Below are 17,500 nucleotides of genomic sequence, written 5' to 3'. Positions count from 1 at the left end.
CACGGATATGGTTATTTTCTTACTCAGAACATCACTAGGGACTGAAAATCTCAATATATTAACATTTTCTTTAGAGGTAAAATGGCACGAAGGTGGAAGAAGAATAATTATAACTAGACCAGTACATTTCCTGAAGAAAATGTGAGCGGTGCTTGCCATGGTGAAATCCGGACAGGGCGCCAATACATTCAAGAGGCGCCCGCATAGGGTGCCAATACTTTCGAGAGCCGGACAGATATGACACCAGCATTGTTGGAGCCGGCTGTGTAGTGCGCCAATACTTTTTAGAGCCAGCCGTCAAGGGCGCCAGTACTTTTGAGAGCTGGCCGTGCGGGGTGCCAATACTTCTGAGAGCCGAACAGATCGTGTGCCAATACGTTTTAGAGCCGAACGTGTACGGAGGCAAAACTTTTAGAGCTTTCTCCTTAGAGGGCCAATACTTTCGAAACTCAATGCAAGTCTATTGGAACTTTTCAGAATTTGAGCTTCCATAGCGGGAATTCCGGCATTCCGATCGCTTATAAAAGTCATAGCACACCTCTGCTCAATAAGCCGATCGATTCAACACCTCACCCATCGATCTCCGACAAACGGTGCGGGACTAGTTACGCGCCGAAAAAAAAGTGGAAGAATAATAATAATAACTAGACCGGTACATTTCCTGAAGAAAAGTGGTGCTTGTGAGTGGTGCTTGCGTTGGCGAAACAGGGACGGGTGCCAATACTTTCCAGAGCCGACAGCGCAGGGCACCAATACTTTCCAGAGCCGACAGCGTAGGGTGCCAATACTTTCCAGAGCCGGACAGATATGGCACCAGCATTGTTAGAGCCTGCCGTGTAGTGCGCCAATACATTTTAGAGCCGACTGTCAAGGGCGCCAGTACTTTTGAGAGCTGGCCATGCGGGGTCCCAATACTTTTGAGTGCCGGCCGGAGAGTAATAATAATATTTATAATAATAATAATTATAATAATAATAATAATAATAATAATAATAAGTATACAAGGGAACAATAGTAGTGCTTTTACAAGCACCACTAATTAAATGATCCATAGAATTAACCTGCATAAAAAATGACAATGTCTGCATAGTTTTTCTTCAAAGTGTACTTTCATTGTACTTGAAAATTGCAGTTGTAAAGTATTTGTCCACTTAAACATTTACATCTGACCGTTAACAATAAAAATTCTGTGCAGAGCTATCATATTTGTAGAATTTGATGTGGAATATTCGGTCACTGAATACTTCTCTCTTTCTCTCGTTGTGTATTAAGTATTGATGCTGCAAAAGAAGACGGATCTTTTGGTAGGCTGGTTAATGATGACCACAAGCACCCAAATGGCAGAATGCAGAAGACTGAAGTGGATGGAAGCCCACATCTTGGTCTGTTTGCTTTAACAGACTTTAAAGAAGGTGATGAAATTACCTGCAATTACGGAGGAGGAGTCTGGCCTTGGTGTAATAGGACGTTATTTAAAAGCTCATACAGCTGATGTGATTTTTATTTAGTAGTTAATTTAACATGCTATGCTAACATGTAAACAATAAGATAATATTACCTGACGTACATTTTACACTCAATATTGTCTGTTTCTGTTCTATTTCACCAACAAAAATATTTCCAAACAAAGCCACAGCAGGTCCTGCTCCTTTTTCCTCCTAATTCCCTCATTTCTCCACCTTGGGATTAATAAAGTATTATCTTATCTCATCTTTTGTTCAAATGGGAGATTTCTTATTTATTTTATTTATTTTGTTTATTTTTAAATAGGAGACTTTTTAATACTTTTATTAAAAATGGCTTCATGTTTCAATTATAATGAAGCATTTGTTCAAACAAAAATGTTTTCAGTCCTTTAAGGATCATTGTAACTGATGTTATTATTATTAATAATAATAATAATAATAATAATAATAATGCTGATGTGCTGTCATGTCCTCTGATTTCTGTGTGAGACAAACGCACTCATATTTCTGTTACATGGGAAGCTTTAGGGTTAGGGTGCATACATACTCTGCTTTAAATAAACAGCAGGAGATTGAGCACCAGTGACTTGACACCTACAGCTGACAAAGCTGCAAGCAGGGGTCATACCTGCGCAAGAAAACCCCGCTGGATTTAGAGTCCGACGCCTCAAAGTGATTTAAGGAAGCACTAGGCTATTCTACTGGAGCCGACGGACGTGTTTGTCCGTGTTCGACCCTTCTTCAACAACAACTTCTCAGTCTCGTTTATATTCTCAGGTTTCCGCACATGGATGCCCTCTTCTGTACATTTACTTCAGTCAAGTAATTACAGCCTTTACTAGTTTACATGAACACATTCGGACGACTTACTTTACATCAAAGCATTTTTCTAGGATAAAACACAAGCGTGTTTGATGAATGCCAAGGTGCTTTCCTGCTCATCTGAATAGAGTTCCCTCTGCATTATGACACAGTTTCATAACAGGCTTCAAGTTGCACAGGTGAAACCATAGTGTAGTTCAAGTCCAGTGCCCTTTTCTCTCTGCAGTCGGGAAGATAGTGCACACGAGTTAGTTGACACAGACCGCTGACATGCCTTGAGCAGGCTTCGAGTTGCGTAGGGGAGACCCCAGTGCATTCCAAGTCCAGTGCCATTTTCTCTTGGCCATCAGAGGAAGGGAGCATGAGACAAGACTTAAGTGCATTTCCTTGGTTCATTTATGTTCTGATGGTTTATGTTTTGATCGTTTCAATGTGCCAACCTTCTTTACCAGCCTTCTTTATCGTGATGGAGAATGAGACAAGGCTTAAGAGTGACTCCAAGGCTCATTGACGTTTTGATCGCGCATGGTCTCAACAAGTGTCATGGGTCTTTTCAAATGGCTTCATGTTTCAATTATAAGGAAGCATTTGTTCAAACAAAAATGTTTTCAGTCCTTTAAGGATCATTGTAACTGATGTTGTTATTATTATTAATAATAATAATAATAATAATGCTGATTTGGTGTCATGTCCCCTGACTTCTGTGTGTGAGACAAACGCACTCATATTTCTGTTACATGGGAAACTTTAGCTGTATTATGGCTGTGTGTGTGTGTGTGTGTGTGTGTGTGTGTGTGTGTGTGTGTGTGTGTGATCAGTGTTCTGATATATCATCATTTCTCCCCCAGGTTGAGTTGGTGTTTTCTCACAGAGGAAAGCTGTAGAGTTCTGTCCTCAGTTCTCAGATCAAACTCCTCCAGACTGAGAGAACTGAACCTGACTCACAATAACCTGCAGGATTCAGGAGTGAAGCTGCTCTCTGCTGGACTGGAGAATCCACACTGTACTCTGGAGATACTGAGGTACACACACACACACACACACACACACACACACACACACTGTACACTGGAGATACTGAGGTACACAGACACACACACACACACACACACACACACACACACTGTACACTGGAGATACTGAGGTACACACAAACACACATCCAGTTTCCATCTGTGGTGATTGTAATTGTAGTGATGTACAGTGCATCCAGAAAGTATTCACAGCGCTTCACTTTCTCCACATTTTGTGATGTTACAGTCTTATTCCAAAAGGGATTAAATTCATTATTTTCCTCAATATTCTACTAACAATACCCCATAATGACAACGTGAAAGAAGTTTGTTTGAAATCTTTGAAAATTTATTAAAAATAAAAAACAAAAAAAGCACATGTACATAAGTATTCACAGCCTTTGCCATGACACTCAAAATTGAGCTCAGGTGCATCCTGTTTCCACTGATCATCCTTCAGATGTTTCTACAACGTGATGGGAGTCCACCTGTGGTAAATTCAGTTGATTGGACATGATTTGGAAAGGCACACACCTGTCTATATAAGGTCCCACAGTTAACAATGCATGTCAGAGCACAAACCAAGCCATGAAGTCCAAGGAACTGTCTGTAGACCTCCGAGACAGGATTGTATCGAGGCACAGATCTTGTGAATGATCTTGAAAATGTTGTTGCCATTAAGGGAACAGTCCTCTCCTGACTCAGGTCTTATCTGACCGATCGTTATCAGTTCGTAGATGTAAATGGAGACTTCTCCACACATACCGGGGTTAAATTTGGTGTTCACACAGTGTTCTGCTTTAGGCCCACTGCTCTTTACTTTATATATGCTACCTCTAGGTCAAATTATTCGTAAACATGGAATTAGCTTCCCCTGTTATGCTGATGATACACAGCTGTATGTTTCAGCGAAGCCAGAGGACAGACAGAAGCTCAGTAAAGTTGAGGATTGTGTAAAGGACATTAGACATTGGATGTTAACTAACTTCCTTTTACTTAATTCTGATAAAACAGAAATACTTTTATTAGGCCCACGTGTAGCTAGAAGTAATCTTTCTGATCACATGGTTACTCTGGATGGTCTTTCTGTTTCATCATGTGCAGCAGTTAAAGACCTTGGAGTGATTATTGACTCCAGCCTATCATTTGATGCTCATGTAGATAATATTACTAGGATATCCTTCTTTCATCTCAGAAATATTGACTATATAATGACTGCATCATACTCCAAAAAAGTTGGGACAGTTGACTATTTACCGCTGTGTAACATCACCTTTTCTTTTAATAACACTTATTAAGTGTTTTGGGTGCTGAGTGAAGACACCAGTTGGTTAAGGTGAGCAAGGAGAATTTCCCCCCATTCATCCATTATACATTTCTTTAGCTGTGCTACTGTACGAGGCCATCAGTGCCTTATTTTGAGCTTTATAATGCACCATACATCGGAGGCAGGTCAGGACTGCAGGCAGGTCAGGACTGCAGGCAGGTCATGCTAGCGCCAGCACTCTCTTCTTACACAACCATGCGTTTGTGGTTTGGCGTTGTCCTGCTCTGGATGGCAGCATGTGTAGCTCCAAAATGTGTACATATCTTTCTGCATTAATGATGCCCTCACAGATGTGTGTTACCCATACCATGGACACTGACACGCCCCCATACCATGGACACTGACACGCCCCCATACCATGGACACTGACACGCCCCCATACCATGACAGACGCTGGCTTTTGGATCTGACTCTGATCACAGCTTGGATGGTCCTTTTCCTCTTTGGCTCGGAGAACACGACGGTTGTTTTTCAAAAAACTATTTCAAATGTCGACTCATCGGACCACAAAACAAGATTCCAATGTGCTACTGTCCATCTTAGATAAGACCGAGCCCAGAGAAGTGGGCGGAGCTTCTGGACAGTGTTGATGTATGGCCTCTGCTTTACATAGTAAAGCCTTAACTTGCATCTGTGGATGCAGCGGTGAATGCTGTCGACTGACTAAGGTTTACCAAAGTATTCCCGAGCCCATGTCAGGATCTTCATTACAGACTCATGACGGTTTTTAAGACAGTGACATCTCAGGGAGTGGAGATCACGCGCATTCAGAAGTGGTTTTATGCCTCGCCCTTTACGCACCGAGATTTGACCGGATTCCTTGAATCTTTTAATTATATTGTGCACTGTAGAAGGTGAAATGACCAAAATCCTACCGATTTGTCTTTGGGGAATGTTCTTCTCAAAGTGCTGGATTATTTGCTGACATATCTGTTGGCGAGCCTCGACCCATCCTTACTCTTGAAGGACTCGGTCTTTTTTGAAGGCTCCTTATACATATGATTAGACGATAATTAGACCTCACCTGTTTCACATCACCTTCTTCTTTCAACTCGTCACATCGCTATTAATCCTAAATGACCCCTGTCCCAACTTTTTTGGAACGTGTTGCAGCATCAATTTCAAAATGAATGTTCATCTTCCAGAAACTTTGCAGTTGATTAGGTAAAACCTCAAATACCTCGTCTTTATGTTTTTTGTGTAAATACAAGTCAATGTACATTTACAAATGACTCCTCATTGTTTTATTAGCATTTTCCAGACTGTCCCAACTTTTTCGGTATTGGGGTTGTCTAATGTCACTACATGATGCAGAAATATTAGTTCATGCATTCGTCACCTCTAGACTAGATTACTGTAATGCCTTACTGTCTGGATGTTCCAGTAGGAGCATAAACAAGCTCCAGTTAGTCCAGAATGCAGCTGCTAGAGTCCTCACTAGAACCAGAAGATACGACACATCACCCCGATAATTTATGAATGTACAGTCAAAGATTGAACATTTACATTTAGGCAGCTTTACCATAAAATGGCAGTTGATTTGTGTAAGTGTGTGAGGAATAGTCTGTAATATATCACACAGACGTGTGTGAGTGTGTGTGTGTGTGTGTGTGTGTGTGTGTGTGTGTGTGTGTGTGTATAAAGGCATTAAATAAATGTTATGTTTTTTTTTTTTTTTTATTACACCATACCATGTACATCAATGTGTATATATAAACTACATGTGTTTGTGGAGGGGGGGTGTAGTATGGGGTGTAGGTGGGGGGGGGGGGGTGTAGTATGGGGTGTAGGTGCGGGGGGTGGGGGGTGGGGGTGTAGTATGCTAGAGTACGAGGCGTATGAGTTCCACTCTCCTCTGTGAAATCCACCTTCATCTTCTGTTTCTCCATCACTGCCTCCAGCTCTGTTGCCTTTCTGACATCCTGAGAAAAAAACAGTCATCATTTATACACATCATTAGCGTGCGTGCGTGTGTGTGTGTGTGTGTGTGTGTGTGTGCGCGTGCGCATGTGTGTGTGTTTACCTCCAGCAGTGCCTTCTGTACGGCAACTTGGCTGTACACCCTCGCTCCTTCTTCAGGAATGACAGCGCAAAGTTCCTCTTTATTCAGAGAGAATAGCTGAGCTCCTGTTAACACACAAAGACATTGTGTAGTCCTACACACACACACACACAGATATTAATAAATTAATAGATAATATTTTATAAAAATGTGACAAGAGGCAGTGATTCACACAGGCCACTATAGGGAGCCGGAGCACAGACTGCCCTTTTACTAGACCATTAAAAATAAAGAGAATTAGAGTCACACCAGTAACTTTGTTCCAACGAGAGTAACACACACTTTCTGTCAAACTGTCAATCAAAGTAGTGTGTGCTGATTTATAGCCCTTTGTGCTTCTCAGGCCGACATTTCTGTAAGTGGCCTAATTTATGACGGGGGGCTGGGGTGAAATACGTCTGAAAAGAGTATCAATGGTTAATACGGGGATGTGTTTGTGTTACTGTGTGGCGTTATTTCGTTTGTGTAAACACACTGTTAGAAAAGCATGATGTTTGAATGTGTACATATATGAGTAGAATATTTGTTTGTGAAATAAATGAAAACAATTGTTGATTATGTTTTTAGGAGCCCGGTTTGCCTTTGAATAAAAAGTGTAGGAGGTAAACCTTTTTTTTTTTTTTTTTTTTTTTTTTTTTTAATATAAAAGATTCTGTTTAAAATAATTGTTTGTATTACATACATTCTAATCACAAACCTTTAGGATGTAAAAATGATTTAAAAGAGCTGTTTAAAAAGAATCCGTATTACTAGGCTTCCAAAAAAACTCATAAAAACTTTAGGATGTAAAAATGGTTAAAAGAGCTGTTTAAAAAGAATCGTGCGTATTACATGACTTCTAAACAAAGATCCTTACGAGGTAAAAATGTTAAAGTACTGGTTAAAAGAATCTCCGTAATGTTTAAACTAGAAGACAAAAAACCCAATCACCTCTCTCTCTCTCTCTCTCTCTCTAAACCCCGCCCATACATACGTTACAGACACCTCTCTCTCTCTCTTTCTCTCTCTCTCTCTCTCTCTCTCTCTCTCTCTCTCTAAACCCCGCCCATACATACATGTTACAGACACACCTCTCTCTCTCTCTCTCTCTCTCTCTCTCTCTCTCTCTCTCTCTCTCTCTCTCTCTCTAAACCCCGCCCATACATACATGTTACAGACACCTCTCTCTCTCTCTCTCTCTCTCTCTCTAAACCCCGCCCATACACGTGTTTCACCAGTAGACAGTACTTTCTGTCAAACTGTCGATCGAAGTAGTGTGCTAATTTATGATGTTTGTGTTTTCCTGAGCAACAGTTTGTAGGTAGTCTAATTTATGATGTTTGTGTTTTCCTGAGCAACAGTTTGTAGGTAGTCTAATTTCTGATCTTTGTGTTTTCCTGAGCAAGAGCTTTGTGTGGAGACACTTATTTTATGACCGGGGGTCGTGGTGTAATCCTATCAGTATGTTTATGATAATGAGTTGGTCTCTGGGGGTGTTAATGGCTTTACGATACCCCCAGCAATAGGTGGACTTAGAAGTTTCTAAGATCTCGGCTGTGTACCAGTGTTTGCGCTGTATGATTTAAACGAACCTGCGGCTTCTCATTTTAGCACCGCTAAAGTTTTATTTTTATTTTGAGGAATGCTTCAAAGAGGAGGTGGCTGTCTATCGTAACAGTAAGTGTTTTATTAGTGGTGCTTGAAAAGCACTACTATTGTTCTCTTGCATACTTATTATTATTATTATTATTATTATTATTATTATTATTATTATTATTATTATTATTATTCCACGTTTTTTTTCGGCGCGTAACTAGTCCCGCACCGTTTGTCGGAGATCGGAGGTGTTGAATCGATCGGCTTATTGAGGAGATGTGTGCTGTGACTTTTATAAGCGATCGGAATGCCGGAATTCCCGCTACGGAAGCTCAAATTCTGAAAATTTCCCATAGACTTGCATTGAGTTTTGAAAGTATTGGCCCTCTAAGGAGAAAGCTCTAAAAATTTTTCCTCCGTACACGTTCGGCTCTAAAATGTATTGGCACACGATCTGTTCGGCTCTAAAATGTATTGGCACACGATCTGTTCGGCTCTCAAAAGTATTGGGACCCCGCACGGCCAGCTCTCAAAAGTACTGGCGCCCTTGACGGTCGGCTCTAAAAAGTATTGGCGCACTACACGGCAGGCTCTAACAATGCTGGCGCCATATCTGTCCGGCTCTCGAAAGTATTGGCGCCCTACGCTGTCGGCTCTCGAAAATATTGGCGCCCTATTTGTCCAGCTTTAAAAGTATTAGCACCCTAAACGGCCAGTATAGTGCTAACACATGCTAGCAACATGCCAGCATGATGCTAAAACGTGCCAGCATGATGCTAAAACGTGCCAGCATGATGCTAAAACATGCTAAAACGTGCTAGCATGATGCTAAAACACGCTAGCATGATGCTAAAACATGCTAGCATGATGCTAAAACATGCTAAAACATGTTAGCATGATGCTAAAACCCTCTAACAACCTATCCATCTGGCTCTCAAAAGTATTGGCGCCCGATCCAAATTTTTCCAGTGCAAGCACCACTCACATTTTCTTCAGGAAATGTACCGGTCTAGTTACTATTATAATAATTATCATTCTTCTTCCACTTTTTTTCAGCTTGTAACTTCTCTCACGTTTGTCGGAGATCAACGGGTGAGGTGTCGAATCGATTGGCTTATTGAGGAGAGGTGTGCTATGACTTTTATAAGCGATCAGAATGCCGGAATTCCCGCTACGGAAGCTCAAAGTCAGAAAATTCCCCACAGACTTGCATTGAGTTTCGAAAAAGTATTGGCCCTCCAAGGAGAAAGCTCTAAAAGAATGGCCTCCGTACACACTTGGCTCTAAAATGTATTGGCACATGATCTGTTCAGGTCTCAGAAGTATTGGCACCCTATCTGGCCGCCTCTCAAAAGTATTGGCACCCGGCACGGTCTACTCTCAAAAGTACTGGCACCCTTGATGGTCAGCTCTAAAAGGTATTGGCTGATGATACACAGTTGTATGTTTCAGCGAAGCCAGAGGACAGACAGAAGCTTAGTAAAGTTGAGGATTGTGTAAAGGACATTAGACATTGGATGTTAATTAACTTCCTTCTGCTTAATTCTGATAAAACAGAAATACTTTTATTAGGCCCACGTGTAGCTAGAAGTAATCTTTCTGATCACATGGTTACTCTGGATGGTCTTTCTGTTTCATCATGTACAGCAGTTAAAGACCTTGGAGTGATTATTGACTCCAGCCTATCATTTGATGCTCATATAGATAATATTACTAGGATATCCTTCTTTCATCTCAGAAATATTTCTAAAATAAGAAACATATTGTCACTACATGATGCGGAAATACTAGTTCATGCATTCGTCACCTCTAGATTAGATTACTGTAATGCCGTACTGTCTGGATGTTCCAGTAGGAATATAAATAAGCTCCAGTTAGTCCAGAATGCAGCTGCTAGAGTCCTAACTAGAACTAGAAGATACGACCATATCACACCGATATTATCAATACTGCATTGGATCCCAGTAAAATCTCACACTGATTATAAAATACTTTTATTGACCTATAAAGCACTAAATGGTCTCGCGCCACAATATCTAATGGACCTTTTGGTTTTCTATCATCCGCCACGCCTACTTAGATAAAAAGATGCAGGCTATCTGACGGTACCTGGAATAGTGAAGGCTACAGCAGGGGGAAGAGCTTTCTCTTATAGAGCCCCACAGTTATGGAACAGTCTTCCTATTAGTGTTCGGGACTCAGACACAGTCTCAGTGTTTAAGTCTAAGCTTAAAACGTATTTGTTTACTCAAGCCTACCCTGACTAGATTCTGTTCTACTACTTCGCAGTCATAATTATCTTTTTTCTCCCTCTCTCCTTTCGCCGAGCCCCACACGAATTTATGGAGATACTAGAGATCCAGATCCTTTCTGCCTCTGGATGGAGCTCAAATCTTCTTTAAATCCAGACTGCTGGGACTACGGCTGCTCCTAACGCCATACAGACTTCATATGAATCCATAATGAACTTTTTCACACTAACTGTTGTTACCCAGATGAGGATGGGTTCCCTTCTGAGTCGGTTCCTCTCAAGGTTTCTTCCTCTTAAAACATCTTAGGGAGTTTTTCCTCACCACCGTCGCCACTCACTGGCTTGCTCAGTTGGGATAAATTCACACCTTTAATATCTGTATACCGTGTTGATATTTCTGTAAAGCTGCTATGAGACAATGTCTATTGTAAAAAGCGCTATACAAATAAAATTGAATTGAATAATGGCGCACTACACGGCCGGCTCTAACAGTGCTGGTGCCATATCTGTCCGGCTCTCGAAAGTATTTTCGCCCCATTCCTGTTTTGCCATGGCGAGCACCATCCACATTTTCTTCAGGAAATGTACCGATCTAGTTATTATTATAATTAATGGTGCTTGAAAAGCACTATTATTGTTATTTGGCCTACTTAGTATTATTCTTATTATTATTATTATTATTATTATAATTATAATTAATGGTGCTTGAAAAGCACTATTATTGTTATTTGGCAAACTTATTATAATTATAATTATTCCTCTTCTTCCACTTTTTTATTCGGTGCGAAACTAGTCCCGCACCGTTTGTCGGAGATCGACGGTTGAGGTGTCAAATCGATCGTCTTATTGAGCAGAGGTGTGCTGTGTATTACGGAAGTGATCGGAATGTCGGCATTCCCGGTACGGAAGCGCAAAGTCGGAAAATTTCCCATAGACTTGCATTGAGTTGCGAAAGAATTGGCCACCAGCTCTAAAAGAATTGTCTCCATACATGCCCGGCTCTCAAAAGTATTGGCGCCCAATCTGGCCAACTCTCAAAAGTACTGGCACCCCGCATGGCTGGCTCTCCATAGTATTTCCGCCCTACACGGCCAGCTCTCAGAAGTATTGGCACCCTGTGACTCCAGCTCTCAAAAGAATTGGCGTCCAGCTCTCAAAAGAATTGGCACCCTACGCCGTCAGCTGTCAAAATTATTGGCACCCCACTCTTCTGGCTGTCAAAAGTATTGGCACGCTACGCTTTCGGCTATCGAAAGTATTGGCGCCTGATCTGAATTTTGCCATGTCAAGCAGCACACATTTTCTTCAGGAAATGTACTGGTCTAGTTTATTATTATTATTATTATTATTGTGTGTGTGTGTGTGTGTCTGTCTTATTATTTCTGTGTCTGTGTTATTATTTCAGACATCAGATATTTCTCATCTATATTAAATGTTTTCTACACATTTGATCATTTTAGAAAATGTTTGAAGGATTTTTACACGCACCCCTGCTCTCATCAGACAGAACCTCGATTGGGAAACACTGGGTTAGTTACTCGTCTGACCAATGTGTTTAACTTACTCTCCATCATCACCTTTATTCTGAGTAACATTCATTATTCACACAAAAACTACTTACACACCAATCCTCACTAATATCAGGATACTCGCTCTCATTAAGGGGAAACCAGAAAAAAAAAATTTCTGCAGATATTTAAGTAAACTTACTCAGCGTATGAGTTCTGCTTCTTTATCTAATGATCTGCTGAGTGTTTCTAGCACTTCCTGGTATTTAAATTTTGTTTATATATTTGTATAGAGCTCTGACAGTTGTTCGTGCACAGCTGAATGAAGTCACGAGATAATAAATGAAGGTAATGAAATGATAATGTGTGTGATGTGGATTTTACCAGACTTTTAATTCTGTTCTCTGTATTTGCAGCGTTTTCAGGCTTACACTTTCAGTATTTACAGGCCTTTGCTCGATGGATCAGAAAGCTGTCTGAAAACAAACCATATCCTACCTCACTGCCCCTCCCCCTCTGCAGAATAAACGGTTAGGAAGTGAAAGTGAAAGTCAGTCTCCATTTTGTGTGGAGGGGAAAATACAGCATTTCAGGAGTAAAAACACAGTGAGTATCTACATCTAAAGCTATAATATATAAACACACTGAATGTGCACTAGATGCAGAAGAGTTTTGTGGGTTTGTACTGAAGTTTGAATGTACACAGGTTGTTTTATGACTTGATACCGTGACTATTTCCTGTAAGTGAACTCTATGCTGATACAGGGTTTGATTTAACACACCGATGTTGGAGTGAAGTAAACGTGTGTCCTGCTGTAATCTGGAGGAGACATGACCTCCAACATGAGTGTGTCTGGAGAACAGGACTTAAAGAGAGACGAGAGGTGAGTTACTTTTCCATTCACCAGCAATAAACACACACCGTCTCATGGAACAGATCTGTATCTCTAAACACTCACTAGTTAACAGAGGAACTAGACTTTGGTTTAAGGTGTTTAATAGCAGTGAATATATCACTGATCTGATCTAAGAACAGTTTAGAGAAATCATTCACTGAGAGAAGAGTAAAAAGGACTGTGTAATGTGGAGGAGAAGAGCAGCGTAGCTTTGAGTCAGTGAACTCTACAGGCTTTAAGACCCAGCTGAGTCAGTTATCTGTGATTGGGACTCCTGACATCAGTGTAATTCCTGAGGTATGGGGCGTGTCTCCTGTTTGAATAAGTGTGCAGACTGGAGCTGAATTAAAAAGATGGAATTATTGGTGTTTAATGATGAACACATTGTGTAACAGTGCTGAGACAGCAGAGTATTAATTATTGCTGATATTTCTGTTTAATTCTAGAATGATGGAGGGAAAGAGATCAGACTCACCAGAACCCAGCTGTGTGTCCATGAAGAGTGACGAGTCAATGAATCATCCAATTACCTTCAGTTCTCCTGATGTGAGGTCAGTACAGTGAGGTGTTTTACAGCAGTGTTCCACCTGATCAAACTCACTGGTCTCATTCTGAAGCCCTTCATGATCTTTATCAGGTGTTGAAGCAGTAAAACACTAAACTGTGCAGTGCTGCAGCTCTCGGACTGGCAGTGAGGAAAACTGCTTTAAGAGTTCAGTTCAGCCTGCAGTCCCTGAGCTGGAGGGTCTGTGGTGCTACACAACAACATTTACACCTGGGACATTAATGACTAGATCACTATTTTATTCATAAACATGTTAGTGTCAGTGAGAAATCCTGAAATCAGTGTATTGTGTTAAGAGGATAGTGTTAAATATCTGTCTCTGTATGTATTAGTGTGTGTTGTGCAGCTATGAATACATATAGTCTATATTACATCATGTGTTTTATTTCTTCACAGACCACAACAGAAGAAATCAAACCTCAGCAGAGATCAGTTGGACTCCATATTCAAGGTGTGTGTCTTTTTAATGTGTGTAACTTGTGTGTGAGCAGGTTGACTTTTATTCTTGTGTGTGAGCAAGAGACTTTTATTCTTTTCATAAAATAAAAGCATCTCTCAGTGTGTAACATTATAATATTTAGATGTGTTCCTGTGTGTTTCTAACCAGGAGCTGGAACACAAAGTCATCACTCTGATAAAGAATGAACTGAAGAGGTTTAGGAAGCTCCTGAGTCCAGATTACCCAGCATGCACTGAGAGGGAGGTGGAGGATGAGCAGGATCTGCACAGTGTCAGAGACGGAGCGCTGAAGATCACACTGCACGTCCTGAAGAACATGAACCACACAGATCTCGCTAACACACTGCACAACAGTAAGAGCTCTGAGTCATGGCTTTATTCCATCAGGTTCACTTCAGAGAGAGGAAATAGTTTTAGATAGGAACACTTTTAGTTTGAAGTTTGAGTTTAGTATCATGTACATCTGCTGCGTTTCTGTTCTGTTCGTGGTCCAGCTTGTGGTGACTCTGTACAATGGTCCTGTTCCTTCAGGAATATTTACTACATGAATCAGGAATGAACAGCAGCATTTGAATTTGACATTTAATCCTGTGTTCAGTGATTTTACATTAAAACATCTTATTACTTTGTTTATTAGAACTCGCCTCTGTGTATCAGACAAAGCTGAAATCCAGCCTGAGAGAGAAGTTTAAAAGAATTAATGAAGGAATCTCACAGCATGGAAGCTCAGCACTTCTGAATGAGATCTACACAGAGCTCTACATCACAGAGGGTTGGAGTGGAGACGTCAATAATGAACATGAGGTGAGACAGATTGAGACAGCGTCCAGGAGACCAGCAGCACAGGAGACACCCATCAAATGTAACGAGCTCTTTAAAGACGAGTCCATCAGAAGTGTTCTGACTAAAGGAGTTGCTGGAATTGGAAAAACAGTCTCTGTGCAGAAGTTCATTCTGGACTGGACTGAAGGAAAAGCAAATCAGGACGTCACCTTCATGTTTCCACTTCCCTTTAGAGAGCTGAATCTGATGAAGCAGAAACATCTCAGTCTGATGGATCTTCTTCAACACTTTTTCCCTGAAATGAGAAAACTACAGTTAATAGACTCCTACAAAGTGGTGTTGATCTTTGATGGTCTGGATGAGTGTCGACTTCCTCTAAATTTCCAGAAGAATGAGAGACTGTGTGATGTGACAGAGTCAGCCTCAGTGGATGTGCTGCTGACGAACCTCATCAAGGGGAATCTGTTTCCCTCTGCTCTCCTCTGGATCACCTCTCGACCAGGAGCAGCCAATCAGATCCCTCCTGAGTGTGTAGACCAGGTAACAGAGGTACGAGGGTTCAGTGATCCTCAGAAAGAGGAGTACTTCAGGAAGAGGATCAGTGATCGGAGCCTGGCCAATAAAATCATCTCACACATGAAGTCTTCAAGAAGCCTCTACATCATGTGCCACATTCCAGTCTTCTGCTGGATCTCAGCCACTGTTCTAGAGAGAATGTTGGGTGAAGCAGAGAGTGGAGAGATCCCCAAGACTCTGACTCAAATGTTCACACACTTCCTGATCTTTCAGATCAAACACAAGGACCAAAAGTACCATCAGAAATGTGACCCTGACCCTCAGCAGACCAGAGAGAGTATCCTGGCACTGGGAAAACTGGCTTTCCAACAGCTGGAGAAAGGAAACCTGATCTTCTATGAGGAAGACCTGAGAGAGTGTGGCATTGATGTGAGAGAAGTGTCAGTGTACTCAGGAGTGTGTACCCAAATCTTCAGAGAGGAGTTTGGGCTTCACCTGGGGAAGGTGTTCAGCTTTGTACATCTGAGTGTTCAGGAGTTTCTGGCTGCTTTATATGCATTTCTCTCCTTCATCAGCAGAAATGTGACAGAACAACCAACCACTGATCTGTCTGATCTTCTCAACAAGTCAGACATGTCTGATCTCCTCAGGAGTGCAGTGGACAAGGCCTTACAGAGTGAGAACGGACACCTGGACCTGTTCCTCCGCTTCCTTCTGGGTCTCTCACTGGAGTCCAATCAGACTCTCTTACGAGGTTTAATGCCCCAGACAGGAAGCAGCTCTCACAACAAACAGGAAACAGTCGAGTACATCAAGGAGAAGATCAGGGAGAATCCATCTCCAGAGAAATCCATCAATCTGTTCCACTGTCTGAATGAACTGAATGATCATTCTCTAGTGCAGGAAGTACAGACTTACCTGAACAGAGGAGGTGACAGTCGTCTCAGGGGAACCAGACTCTCTCCTGCTCAGTGGTCAGCTCTGGTGTTTGTGTTACTGAACTCAGATCAGGAGCTGGATGAGTTTAATTTGTGGAAATATGACCCATCAGATGAATGTCTTCTGAAGCTGCTGCCAGTGGTCAAAGCCTCCAGAAGAGCTGAGTGAGTATTTTTATTTATAAATGTATTACTGCATGGTTTATTATTTTAATGTAACACTGAACTGCACTGTTTGGATTCATGCTGGTTAATAATTACTCTAATCATCTTTAAACAAACCTCTAGTACTGTTCCAGAAGAGTTTCACTTTTTACACCAACACGTTACGTCTGCACAGAGGGCGGGGCCATGTGGACAAAACCTCCTATCACCATTTATTACCTTTTCTCTAAAACTGATGAAGAAATGATCTCTACAGAATAACTGCATGTATTCATCACTGCTTTCTGATCATTTTGTGATCTAAACACCAGTGAAAGGCACTTTTTCTTTTCTCCTTTCATTTGAAAGTGACATTGAACAGAACTTCACAAACGAGAAGAAGAAAAACAGAACACTGTCACCATGGGAACAATATGAATACAACATGTGACATTGGTGATATAGAGGATATAGGAAAATATCTATCCATAGACATGATTGATTATTCTATTTTCTGGTCCTATGATGTGTATCAGCGTATCACACCGCCCAATCTGCACTGAGGGACACGTGAGAGTGTCGAGGAAAACAATCTTTCCAACCTAAGTTAAACACTTCAGAGACAGAGGGTTTGTAGATGCCAAAGGTCATCAAACTTTATTGAAACAACAAAGTGAGACAGTCTGCAGAAAGTCTGAATTATACACACACACACACACACACACACACACACACGTCTTTATGTACTTTTCTGAAGCAGTAAAATTATCCCTAGGCGGGGCATTAACCTCTTCTTTCTAAAAACAAACCAATCTCCATCGCCTTCATGAATTATTCATATCTATATGATACATTACATTTGTGGTGCATGCGTTGTGAGTTGGATTTTCTTAAAGGTTTTATTGGGACAAGGTCATTTTTTGCAGCGCATGCGCCTTGCGTTGAATTTTCTGAAAGGTTTCATCAGGACAGGATTTTTACCCCGTCCCAGATTTCCCCCTTATACCTTAATGACCTTCTGGCTTTAGTCCCAGCCTGGTACACTTCATCCTGGAAGTCTGATCTGTTATTGTGACACTGGTGTTGAAGCTTAAAGGGCTTTGATTGGAAACACAGTTCTGGTGAATGTCTAATTGCTCATTTATTGCCAGAGTAAAGCTGCTTTAGACAAAACA

At 41.2% G+C, this 17,500-nt stretch overlaps 1 protein-coding gene across 3 annotated transcripts in view; it reads left to right on the top strand.

The window, feature by feature from the left end:
- Positions 1-17,500, top strand: part of LOC108261406 (NACHT, LRR and PYD domains-containing protein 12) — a 263,191-nt gene that overhangs the window by 1,128 nt on the left and 244,563 nt on the right. The window contains exons 3-11 of one of the 3 annotated variants that reach the window (XM_053678350.1): positions 1,273-1,412; positions 3,137-3,310; positions 12,318-12,372; positions 12,473-12,630; positions 12,790-12,908; positions 13,367-13,471; positions 13,882-13,936; positions 14,093-14,297; positions 14,582-16,346. In XM_053678350.1, the coding sequence (XP_053534325.1) occupies positions 12,856-12,908; positions 13,367-13,471; positions 13,882-13,936; positions 14,093-14,297; positions 14,582-16,346 (2,183 nt within the window). In that variant the 5' untranslated portion in view covers positions 1,273-1,412; positions 3,137-3,310; positions 12,318-12,372; positions 12,473-12,630; positions 12,790-12,855. Of the gene's footprint in view, positions 1-1,272; positions 1,413-3,136; positions 3,311-11,242; positions 12,373-12,472; positions 12,631-12,789; positions 12,909-13,366; positions 13,472-13,881; positions 13,937-14,092; positions 14,298-14,581; positions 16,347-17,500 lie in introns of those variants that run through there. The other 2 variants (XM_053678352.1, XM_053678351.1) reach the window with 2 other exon arrangements.

This window comes from Ictalurus punctatus, unplaced genomic scaffold (assembly GCF_001660625.3).
Source record: "Ictalurus punctatus breed USDA103 unplaced genomic scaffold, Coco_2.0 Super-Scaffold_100, whole genome shotgun sequence".
In the NCBI taxonomy this organism is placed as follows: domain Eukaryota; kingdom Metazoa; phylum Chordata; class Actinopteri; order Siluriformes; family Ictaluridae; genus Ictalurus; species Ictalurus punctatus.
Note: the sequence above shows the minus strand (reverse complement) of the source record. Positions and strands in the feature narration are given on the sequence as shown.